This window comes from Phalacrocorax carbo, chromosome 4, assembly GCF_963921805.1.
Source record: "Phalacrocorax carbo chromosome 4, bPhaCar2.1, whole genome shotgun sequence".
NCBI classification, from domain to species: domain Eukaryota; kingdom Metazoa; phylum Chordata; class Aves; order Suliformes; family Phalacrocoracidae; genus Phalacrocorax; species Phalacrocorax carbo.
In genome coordinates, this window is record NC_087516.1 from 81451821 (window position 1) to 81464545 (window position 12725).

The window sequence follows — 12725 nt, forward strand, 5'->3', positions numbered from 1 at the left end:
TACCGAGATGGTCAGGGGACTGGAGCATCTCCCTTATGAGGAAAGGCTGAGGGACCTGGGTTTGTTCAGCCTGGAGAAGAGAAGACTGAGGGGGGATCGCATCAATGCTTATAAATACCTAAAGGGTGGGTGGCAAGAGGATGGGCCGGACTCTTTTCAGGTGTGCCCAACGCCAGGCCAAGGGGCGACGGGCACAAGTTGGAACACGGAAAGTTCCACCTGAATATGAGGAGAAACCCCTTTGCTGTGCGGGTGCCCGAGCAGGGGCACAGGCTGCCCAGGGAGGCTGTGGGGTCCCTTCCCTGGAGACATTCACCCCCCGCCTGGACGCGGCCCTGTGCCCCTGCTCTGGGGGTGCCTGCTCAGGCAGGGGTGGGACGGGGTGAGCTCCAGAGGGCCCTTCCAGCCCCCGCCATTCTGGGATTCTGTGAACCTACAGCCTTGATAACTTAGACCTCTTTCAGAGTACTGATGCTTAAGACCCCACACAACCTGCATGCCCAGGTTATCTGTATAAAATGAGCTGCAGAGAGGGGAAAAAAGGAAGCAAGGAAGAATGCTGGGAGAGGGAGAATAACCTACACAGGAAACCAATAGCAGTGAGACTGAGAGGCAGAAGCTTGAATTAGTGCTTCTAAGTAGAAATGAGTCAATCAACTAACACTGAAGGATGTGCTTTTGCTTGTCTTGAACTGATAAAAGTCCTTCTCAAAGACAGCAAAACTGGGTGTTGTCAGCATTGTTATTTAGTTTCAAAGACTCCACACAGCCTTATTCATCCTAGAATGAAGATCAACTACAGTCCACATTTCTCCTGGTTTAAATTAGTTCCCTAGTTCTTTGTCATCAAGAAAGTTTAAATCTGCAGTCTTTATTGATCCCAATAAACATCATTTGCCATCAGTAATACCTTGCCCCGGGACGGGGGTGATCCCACAGAGGCAAAGTCAAAGCCCTGGGAACATTCAGCAGAAAGCTAACTGCTGCCATCTCACCTGCGTACAACTTATGAGGGTTATTAAGGATCGGCAGGCGAAATTCCTATTATTAAACCTCACTTATGTATTCTGGGGCAGTGATTGCAGCTCTTACTTAGGTGAATGTCCTACTGCGCTAAACAAGAGATTAGACCGAGCAGAGATTTCAGCACGAGCTAGAATCAATACCCACACAACAGGATCAAAATCCACAGTTTGTCTTACGTTGAAGGACAAACTAGAACACTCAAAATTTCCAGAAGTTACGGAATGGCTAATAGGGAATACAATGATTAAAAGCAACAAGGCGCAATTAAAAAGAAAAAATTATAATTCCTAACCCTGAAGCTACCACCTCCCTAGGACCCCAAACCTGAAAAAAAACCAAGCAGTGCAAAATCCAAAGACTGTCAGAGAACCACAGAAATTATGCATCTCAGGGAGAGTTGTTTCCTATATGGAACACTAGATATATTAAATTGGACATCCCCTGCGGGACCCCAGCATGGTATGCAGTGAGCGAGTCAGCAGCTCACCATGCTTTTTGAGCTACTGGCTATACTCCTCCTACACTCAGTGTGAAGCACAGAATAGCACCAGCACCCTCAGACACAAACCTGTCATCCACCACTGCAATGATTTAAATAAATTCATTTCTTAAATTACTCCTTGTGAGGATGGATGCTGAGTCAGGCCTGTAGGCAGGAAGGAGTCAGCACTAAAAGAGAAAGGATGGTAGCCAGATTTCCAGTTACAGTTTTATCAAGCCATTTAATGCCCCTCTGAGGATGTAAATGGACCTTAAGAGTAGCAGGCTCTCATCTGCACTTGAAAGTCTCTTTACACTGCTAGAATATGCCAAGTAGCCACAACAACTTCGGTTCAAGCAAAGCTATCTGATCGAGCTTTCAACTAGACAGTTTGACTATGGAAAAAGTTCAGTGCAAGTTGCAAAGCTCCCTTGGAAACCCAGGCCTTGTTCAAATGAGTCCATGGTGAATTCGCTGCCAGCATGACCAGCAGCATGCGGAAAGCCGGGCCGGGCAGCTCCAGCACATCCACTGCCCTCACAGCAGCATCAGAGCAACACTTGTAGCTTGAGTGGGAATCAAAGCCTGTCCAGAGGGATGTGATGATGTGACCTGCTGATAGGCTGAGCTTGGCACATGCTGGGCTTGAACAACAACTCCCTTCTGTAATGCTGTGCCCTCTCCCATAATGTGTGTCTTGCACATCTCTTCATACCTTGCCTTTTAGAGAGCGTACCCTTAGAAAAGGGGTCACAAACATACCGCCTGTTTGCCATCTCTTGGGCGAGGCCCCTCCATGATATCGTGCTACAGACTTTAAATAACAGTAAAATGAGAGACACGGACACTTGCCCGTACCATCAACTTGCCTAGAAGTGGTGAGCAGTTTGAGAGAGGCATTTGAAATAGCTCATGCTGATTTAACTCCCAACTGTCCTAGAAGAGAGCATTTACGTAAATGCTCTGGACTGCCAAGAATCCCTACCATAGGGATCAATCATTGTTCAATTGCCCTGCAGTACGAGATCAACTAGACCATCCACGGATCCAAAGAATAATTTAAACAGTAGGGGCTCCTTAGCCCTCACTGATAATTGCTCTATGATTGCACAGGTACAGTTCCCCCCACAAGCAAAATTACGCGAGCCAGTCTCTTCAGTCACTTACCCCTAGTCCAGTTCCTCCATACGACTCTTGGCTGCCTCTCAAATAAGTGAGAGTTGAGTCTAATTTGCCTGACCTGAACTCCAGCTCAAGTTCTGCCCAGCTCCTTTGTTATCACTGCAAGAACCTAGGCCTCCAAATGGTACAAAATTTGTGGCTGTTTCCAAGCTTTATTACATTACCTGTGTTGAAAATGCTTGAATGTTGACCACCTCAGGATGGGAGAAGAACTGTTGATCGCCAACCTTCAAGGAAAACTGTCCTTTCCTGAAAAAGTCCCCAACAAGCCAAAATACAGGATAATACAAATTAATGAAGTGCTCTTGCAGGACTCAATAATGATAAAAATATTATAAATTCAGTAAAAATTACTAGCTTAGTGACAGAAGCCTTAGCTCAAGTTTTTTTGACTGTTTTTATAGTATTTTTTTCTGACGATTCACAACAGTCACAATATGTAATAAAATACCTTTAACTATGTAATAATATACCCCAACTTCCCTTTATCTTATGTTACCCACATAGGATGGCATCTCCAAGATAAAGTACTGATTCTAAATGTCAGCTGTTCGCTGCTGAAGAAAAATGCCACTTATCTGGCTTCGGAACAGAAGTTCCCACTTTTCAGCATTTTTGCTTCCTATTTACCTTTCCATAATACCACCCGATAACCTTGAACATAAAGTAGCTGAGATTCTCAATGCAAGATCCTGACATTTCATCGTGGCTACCAGACAGCCAAAAAAACCCCCCATGACACAGAAACACGTGCCTTAAGTCTAGTGAACATGAGCTAACCCTTGGCATCTGAAGGACACCCTGCAAGTCTTACTGAAAACAATGGATCAAAGAACACCCTAACATATACAGGCAGAAATTTAGAGCAATTCCACCGGTATCAGTCTAGTCCCAAGGCTTTATGGTGATGCAAATCAAGTGTGAAATTTGGCAGGGTGACTGGCTTCTTGCCTGGTAGCAGGAAAAATCTCCTTCCTTTGCAACATGCTTGCAGGGTGAGCATTGCCAGCTACTAATCACCGCTAATTATCCCAGGACAGTAACAGAGCTCATACTGCAGGCAAAGATGTAATGGTTGAATTACTGAATGCAGATTATGCCGCAGAGCCTAGCGGTGACATCATTTGAGCATCGTTCAGACAGTGTCCAGAAACAGCGGTAACAACCAGAATAATACGGCAGTTTTAAACCCACAGCAGAGCATCCTAAAGATGAGACAGACTCCGGAACCCCCAAAGCGCAACAGGTTTGGTAGCTGGATCACAGTGACCTTTTATACCATAAACAGAGAAGTTTTTCACCAATGTGTGTACTATGGTACAGTATAAGTGCATTGGTAATTTATTTAACAGCAGTGAGAAGTGTGCTTCACTAAGAATGTTTCCAAGGAACAAGGAAATACCTGTTCTCAAGACACGTCAATTCTTTTTAAGGCGAGAGCTCTGAAAAAAGTTTCAAGACCGTCACCTGGATTTCTCTTTGCTGTGCACAAAGCGGACTCTCTTCTCCTTCACGTCCTTGCAGCTGAAGCGGTCACCTTTGCTCAGCTGCACCTCTTTCGCATTCACCGCCATCACTAGCCTGCCGTTGGAGGGAGCGCTGTCGATGTGGAACAAGAGCTGTCCTGTGTCACCGTCCAGATCACACACCCCCAGTAAGGAGAGGTCTAGGGGCTTTACCCCACCAATTCCTACTGCGAGGGTACTGTTCACACGGAAGCCTGAGGGATGCCTGCTGGCTAAAAGGAAAGAAGGGAGAAGTATTGCTGAATGAATTACAGCCACGGGCTATGTTAGTGCCTTGCCTAGCCATCTTCCGGATAACAGACCAGACCCTCGTGATGCCCTGCTTGTTACTGACCTAGGTGGACAACCACCATCTCAGGAAGAACTGCAATCCATCCCAAACCCCGCTCTGATTTTAAGAGGCTTGGGCAAGTCACTTCCCATCTTGAGCTCCCCATCACAAAACTCAAAGGCAGCATACACTGTCCTGCCCTGCAGATGGACCAGTAAATCTTCATTTAGAACACAGAGAAGGTAAGTAAGTACTACAGTTGATTTAGTAAGGGATTTCCCCCAAGATATTTTTTCCTTTGTTTTACACTGATGATAAATGATTGGAAAGACGTGCCTCTGTACCTAACTAGGTAACTTCACTTAGAAAACCACGTGCATGCGTGTTTTATGAAACAAAAAAGCTGCTAGAAAAATAGCTGCCAACTTTTAACAGTCAACACAAAACCGCACAGAACTGAATTCCAAAAATGCCACTGAATGAGCGTCCTGGCCTTAAAAATCTGCTAGAAGCCTGCCAGCTCGGTTGCTTTATCATGAGAGACACTCACCTTCTTCACACTCTCTGGTCCACGTGTTGCCATAAAAACCCTGGCCACAGGCAGGAACACAAACTTTGTTCTTCAGAAACGTGGTGCTGTCACAGAGGTGGCACCGGCTGTCACTGTCGCACTCCAAGCATCCAGGAGGACAAGCTGAATCGGACAGAAAGCACAACCCCGCTGAGACACACCAAAAACAATGCAGCCACTGGCGCACAGAGCCGTCCCCGGGGGTTCAGAACAGAAACACCACCATTTGTGTCTTACCTACCTGACAAAAATAAACAAAAAGAAGGGGCAAAGAATCGAGATAAGAGAGTCATTAAGAAGTTCCTTCCTCATTTGACCACTGTTTCCCATGGATCACAGAGAACCTGAGGTAATCTTCCAAATGGAAGAAACATGTTTTTAAGTCACGTAACCGATTTGAGTTATACCAATTTGAAAGAAAATAGTCCAAATACACATTTGAGTCCTACCTGGCTTCTTAACCGACAAATACAACTGAAACGTTTCTGAAAATGTGGTTTTAATACCTGCTTTTTATATACAGTGTGCACACACATCCCCACACCAGCAGCCATCCACATGGAATCGCATTCCTCCTGAATTAGGCATGTTCAAATGCAGATATAGCCTGTTATCTAATTCTCAAATTGACTGTTTCACCTCAACAGCCAGTTTAACACAGCACCCAAGTGCTTCCCCTTCCCCCCAGCCTTGGAGAGAAAAAGCAGCGTACAGAACACAGACTACAACCCCGGTCCCTCTCCACCACACCACCCTCCCTTTGCTTACCTGTGCACTTTCGCTGTGCGCCGTCTGCATAATATCGCTTCCCACATTTGTGAACACAGTAAGTGTCCAAGAGGAAAAACGGGGCTTCGCAAAGGCTGCACTCATCTGGCTGGCGACACCGAAGGCAGTGTTGATCGCACCCTAGAAGTCGTACGTAAAGAGTTCAGCACAACACCGCTTTCGACCGCTTCCTGCACTGGGCTCTAACAACCCTGCAGGAACCACAGCTCTGTTGCGTGTGTGTGCTGGAGGGCAGCGAGAGATCTGAAGCTAGAGCGTGCCTTCTGAATGCAGGACGTGCGCAAGTTGGAGACAAGATGTAAAACACGTTGGCAGCAGTGATTAGAAGTAACGCTCAAGAAGAACTCACTCTGACACGTGTCTGATTCCTTGTAGAAAGCTGCAGGGCACTGTTCCACGCAAGCTCCTTCATGAAGAACGTAGCCCTCCATACACTGCAGGCAGTCGGTCCTCTGGGGACCTTTACAAGCATTGCAGCTCCAGTCACACTCTGGAAGGAAACAAAGTCAATGCAGGGCAGCTCTTTCCGGGCTGCTCACCCTATACAAGTGCTTAGCACTCGGGGTCTACAGCCTACGGGAATATAAGCCCTAGGAGCAAAGAGCACGGTAAAAACTGTTAGAGAGATATTAAAAGAAAAAGCAAGCACGATTTGTGCTGAGTGACTTACTACAACTCAAGATTTGGCAGGGGTGGTTTTCCCTCTTGGACCTAGTATGTTCTAACTGTGTCAAATTTGAGCACACTGGGCTCTCGTTCAGCATTCAGACCCGCTAAGACTGGCACAGTTTTGGTCCCACAAAGCCCGGCTTTATCCCATAAGTAGCAGTGCTCCTTTTCTGCCAACACTGGGTTTGCTCCTCGTTAGCAATTACCCACCCTGCTTCATCAATCTCATGCTTTCAAAAGACACTGACCGAAAAAAAAAAAAAAAAAAAGAAAAAAAAGAAATCATTGTCCCTCACAGTCCAAATGCCCCTCTGGGAAATACACTGGCCAGAAACACACGGGATCCACCTGGGACCAGAGCTGCTTTCACCACATTCCTTGTACTATCCCCTCCAGTCTTCAGCAGAGTCCCAACCATGCACGTGTGCCCACGGGCTACTCAGGCCGCCAACACCACTGTTTGTTTCTTGGTGGCACTCAGAGGGTCCGTAGCGGTTAATGACAGACACGCTTGGCTGATGAGACAGACAAACGAGCACGAGCAGGGGGAAACAAGGACTCCTTGAGGTGAGCTGAACTACTCCAGTCCACGCCGCAACGTTAAGGGGACAGACGCTACTCAGTTAAGCTAGGTTCAGGTACTGAGAGAGGCAGCTAGAAATGAACACTGAACAACAAGCCATTTGTATTATATCCTGGTCTTAGCGGTGCTAGCTGCAATAAAGCCACGTTATCCTCGCTTATTTCCATTATGGAACACTCTCCTTGGGAGTTCTGGAAATATTTCAAGTCATGTGTCTCTTAAATCACTCCAAACTGTTGTTTCTGCAGTCATCCAGTGATGCAGTATTTAATAAGAGCGAGAGAAACAGGTAAGTACACAAGCATGCTAAAAAAGATTTAGCCTGGTAAGCTCTCTTGTTATTCAGCTGACCCATGACTAAATGAATTGCTGGACCTGACCCTTGAAAAGTTTGCTGGCTCACTTACTACATTATTTACAGGAGAAGGACTTGCAATAATCTTGTTTCACTGAAAGGCCGAAGTATGTGACAGCAGACTGCCGAGAGAGAGAAAAAACTGTAGAAGCCTCGCAAGCGGTCTGTCGCTGAACAACTGCCCCCCTCAAACACACTTTTTAAAGCAGGCCACCCACACAGACCCTGCTGCAATGTAACAGATTTTTAGCCGAGGCACTTGCAATTTGTTTTGGTTTTTTTTTTTTTTCCCTTTTTTTCTTTAAACCAGCAGTGTATTTTTCACCTCTGCAAGTCTTGCTGGAAAAATCCAGATAATACTGCTGAGCACAGCTCTCATACTGGCATTCTCCAAATAACAGGACCTTAGCTGGATCTCTGCAAGATGTACAGCCGGAGGCTGATTCACAGCTCAGGCACTGGCTGTTGCAAGCTGTGGAAAGACAAAGAAAATAACTGTAATTACTGATGCGCCAGCCAACTGTACAAGTACAAATGGTGTTATCCTGTAGCCTCGCTACTCCTCTTGTCCTCTTTGAGAGACGCCTGTGGAGACTTGAGAGTTTTTGCTGCTTACGTTCCTCTTCACAGGCTCCAAAATGCAAAGCCTCCTTCCATTTTGAACAGACGGTTTTGTCTCCTCACACTGCTTCTTACTCTCCTCTGGACGGGTCAGAGCAAAACACTGACCTTGATTTCAAATCCCCAAATAAGAGCTTTCCCTGTCTCTGGTTTTTTTATTCTCTTTAAGCAACCTGCGTTTCCTATGATTCCAGACTTAACTCGTCACGCACAAATTAGGAGACCATCACAGACCGCTGCAATCCAGTTCACAAACCTTGGTGGGACCAAAGGCCCATTTAATTTCACTTACTGTTTCCAGCTTTTTGTCTGCGGAGAGTGTGAAGTTTGGGAGCTGTGGGGAGCAAGTAAAGGTGCCAGGAACAAATAATTCAGGGATTTTCTGAATCTAGGATCAAAGTTCAGAGGTTCAGAACATTTCAATTCATCTCTATGATGTCCAGGGTCTAAACTTCTCAGGAGGCTGTACTAACAGCCAAGTGTACTCGGGGCTGATGTCAGAGCTCTTAGCTAATTCCCAGCAGAAGATTTAATAGCAACGTGCCACAGAAGACTGAAAAATATTTCCTAGCTCTTTGCCTATGCGCTGAAAAGCTCATTCTGATTCCAGTGAGATGAAACTTTAAAAAAATAATATGCAGAAGACTTATGGAGGTTCACACGCCTGCTTTGTACAACCAACCGTAACTGCGCTGCTAGCAAGTACGATGATGGCGTATGCAAAAGGGACGGCTAAATTCCCAGCCAACTACCCCTGACCAAATCGCTAAATCCGTACGGAATCAGAATCTTTGCCCAAGCTCAATTCTGTTCTTAAAATAAATCAGGAAAAAAGCGCTAAAAACACAGCCCCAGGTGTTTAAACCAAAGAATATTGCATAGCTGGCCATTTTAAATGGAAAAACCAAACAAAACCTCTCATGGCATTTAGCACAGCTACAGTTTAGGTGCTAAATATCGACATGTTACTTGTGGTAACGTGTCAGTGATATGCTAATTGTGGAATGCTAATTTAATGGTATGCTAATTGTGGAAATCCACTTCAATTTGCTTTTAGTTCAAGACAGAGTTTTGTAATGACAAAACCTCAAAATACCGAAGTAAACATTAAAATACCTACGTTGCTCTCATTGAAGCGAGAGCCCAGTGACCTTCAAACTAGTTACTTGTTTCAGCTCATCTAAAAAATGTCACCGAAGGTCTGTGTTTTACTGAGGTACAAATGAATTTCTAACAAAATGTTTACCTAAAGAATCCAGTAGCTGCTTGTAGGTGCCCTGGTGCTGATCTGATTTCACTTAAGAATACTACGTGGAAAAATCACTATCCGTAAGTGGTATGAAAAGACAACTATTAAAAGCATGGCAAAACGTTCCACGTGAGGTCTAAATCTATAGAAATCAGGTCACCCACGGAGGCGTGCCAGAACAGTAAGCAAAAACTGTATTTGAAAGCAATCCTGTCTGCTTGCTTCATCGACATGTCTCCATATCTGCATTTTTAAACACGTGAAGAACTTGTTAAGCTTTGCACCGTTCCTCGGCCACTATGTCACCGAGTTTAAAAATATCTCCCAGAGTCCATACGCACACTCGGCATCTCTCTGAACTTCATTCCAAACGCGAGCTCCTCAAGTGCAATGCGACTAACATAAACGTTGAAGAGAGACCAAATTTTCTCAGGGTAACAGCCAACCTCCGTTTAAACAATTTTCATTACCTCTAAGTGGTAGTTTTCCAGCAGCCTGGGACAGTTTATATCTACATGGCTTATCAGCAGTACTTCACTTGAAAAGGCACAAGTGATACTTGGAATGACAAAAATCCAATGCACCAACACACTTTGCCTTGAGCCTCCTCCCCCCACAAGGATTACACACGCTTCTTCAAAAGCCATTTGCAATAAGAAGATTAGAGTAGTTGAATTTGCTTGCAAAAATCTATTTGCATTTGAGATACTGAATCCAATTCAGGAAGGGTACAGTCCTCAGGAACACTTCTACCATGATATCCTGAGGGAGGAGCTATCAATAAGGAAGTTTTCATTAGAAAAGGGCATTTTAATTAGGACGGGTGTAGTTAGCAATAAGAGAATCCATACTGCAGGAGAGAACAGTGAATGTCATGTAGAGCTTGTAGGAAACTAGCCAGGACAGTGAGAATCCCACGACTGCTTTTTTTTGTTCACCTTTTTTATTACATTCCTTTTTTCATTTTTATTGAATAGCCTTTTTTTTCTGTCAACGGAAGAATGGTGCAAAGTCTTTCACCTGTTTCCTTGAACTTATGCAAGGTGTCTCCATTTTTGCTGATAAGATGGAAATAACAGTTTCAGGAGAACCATATATTTCAACAAAAGGCAGGTAAAGTTGACAACCATATCAGCTTCCTCCTATAGGACCTCATCAGTAAAGAAATTGGGTCTAGATAGGATGACATTGAGACCTATACTCAGTGCAGTGCAACAGAGTTATTTTATCATAAATCAGGATAATTTAACTCAGGGTCATGCCGGACTTAACAAATCGGAGCGTTCAGGTTCACAGCAACCAAACCACTTAAGCACTCACTCATTTTTAGGTGTGTGTATTATAGTGGGTCAATTCAAGCTGGGCTTTTTCATATTTTTTATGTCTCTGGGCCATATAATTTGGCATTTTGGAACATCGAGCCCAATAGATATGTGAGGAATAACCCAACTGATGTCAGGGCCAGAGAGAACATAGAATAATAAAGGAAAAGAGAGGCCCTGTGAGACTCACAAGGGATAGCAGGAATACGATAAAACATTATTGGACTTAACACCAGATCAATTGCATCAGATCATTAGGAGGAAAAAATATCAGAGCTCAGGTCAGTCAGGGCTGTGCGTACAAAGCTGTACCTTGTTCCTGCTGAGGTTTCACATGTGGAAAAACGTAGCATAAATGCTACGGTCTTAATACAGCTTCCACTGCAGGTACTGTCAGTGAGAAGGGGGTTTGCCTTAGTAAGGATTGACTAAAACCAGTCTAAACTTGTCAAGTTTTCACAAAGGCCAGAATCCACCAGTAATTTCGGCCACTTTACGTATCACCTAGACAACATAACAAGGAAGCCTACGCAAATTCTCGTGCAGATTTTTACTACGGGACCCAAAGTCTCCTGTCTTTGAAGTCGATAACAAAACTGTAACTGTGTCCTAATTTAAACCATGCCGTAGGCTCTGTTTCTAAGGCAGCTAATCACCTCTGTCAACTCACATCGAACTTTTAGGCACTGGAAATCTTTCTTTTCCTGGCAAGAGAAGCAGTAAGCGAAGGAACAAGCAAAGACATGTCTGTGAATACATTGTGAAAAGGAGAGGTGGCTTGGAGAGAGACACTCACGTCTGCAGGTCTGCCTGTCATCCCTGTAGTATCCTGGGGAACAGACCGGCACACACATGCTGGCGTGGGAGAGAACCAGGCTGGTGTCGCAGGAAGAGCAGGAAAAAGGACCCTCACCGGTGCAGGTTTTACATGAAGGGTGACACCCTGCAGGGACAACAAAAGCAAGTGTTTCCTCTTCAAGGAAAATGAGACCTTTGAGCAAGTTTCGCAAGCTTCTGCAGAAGCACTCTCAGAGACTGAGCATGGCAATACCCAATACCAAAAGTTCCTACTAAGTAAAAGCTCTTGCTGGTCCACAGCGCTCAGGAGCAGAAACACAACCAACCCACCTTGTGACAGACGGGTTAAATGGCTTTATCTGTGCCATGCACGCTAGCTCTCTCCCCTCCTCTCCTTTCTCTCTCTTTTTATCCATTCCTCTTCTCTCCAACTTTCCCTTCTCCTTAGGAACAACCCTACAGGATCTGGCCAAGACCTGTCTATCAGAAAAGAGTAAAAAAAAGGGCAAGCATGTATCCCTACTTCCCTCTCATGCTTTCTCTCAACTAGTTTCAGGTCAGATCCTCCTGAAACTGATGCACTTTCTCTGTTTAGGAACCATCTAGTGCTTTTCTGACAGCTCCACGCTTCTCTGAAGATTTACATCCATCCCTTTGGCAGGAGTTGCACAGCTGCTCCCTTTTCCAAGAAGCAACACGGACAGAGAACAGCCAGTCTCTGTGCCCCCTCTCTCCATGTCGCTCATGACTTAGTAGGCCTCCATCATATTTTCTCCCTCCTAAGGTCTCCTGTCCTTCAGGTTGAAGCATCGTGGTCTACTCAGTTGCTCCCTGTACTGAAGCCCTTCATACCCCAAATTCAGCCCTGCTGCCCTTCCCTTTTGAGATGGGCAGAACCGGTCACAGCACGCAGCTCCTTTAGAGAGTGGCAAAATGAATTCCTTTATTGCTCTGTCCTTTCGTACTAGTGCCTAACATTGGATTTGCTTTTTCAACGCTGATCAGCACCGGGATGCCATTTTCACAGGCTGATTGATCATTACTTCAAGATGATGGCAACGATGCCATCATTCTGTATGTGGGGTTAGAATCGGGTACCCTGAGCGCATCATTACATCGCCTATACCAAGCTTCCACCCCTCGCTTTACTGCCCAGACACTCTGTCTTACAAGATCCTTCTGCAATTCTTCATAGCCAGAAATCCCACTGACTGTAAGGGAGTACATGACTATCTTTTTCTTTCCCTGCATTTTTGAGGAGGTATTTTTATGCTACCCCTCT

The 12725-nt window shown here is 45.1% G+C and overlaps 1 protein-coding gene across 2 annotated transcripts in view; it reads right to left on the reverse strand.

The window, feature by feature from the left end:
* FRAS1 (Fraser extracellular matrix complex subunit 1) overlaps nt 1-12725 on the reverse strand; it is a 173103-nt gene that overhangs the window by 54331 nt on the left and 106047 nt on the right. For both annotated transcript variants that reach the window (XM_064450662.1, XM_064450661.1), the window contains exons 21-27: nt 11442-11588; nt 7779-7925; nt 6196-6336; nt 5826-5966; nt 5037-5180; nt 4157-4427; nt 2854-2938 (exon numbers count right to left, since the gene is read on the reverse strand). In XM_064450662.1, the coding sequence (XP_064306732.1) occupies nt 2854-2938; nt 4157-4427; nt 5037-5180; nt 5826-5966; nt 6196-6336; nt 7779-7925; nt 11442-11588 (1076 nt within the window). The remainder of the gene's footprint in view (nt 1-2853; nt 2939-4156; nt 4428-5036; nt 5181-5825; nt 5967-6195; nt 6337-7778; nt 7926-11441; nt 11589-12725) is intronic.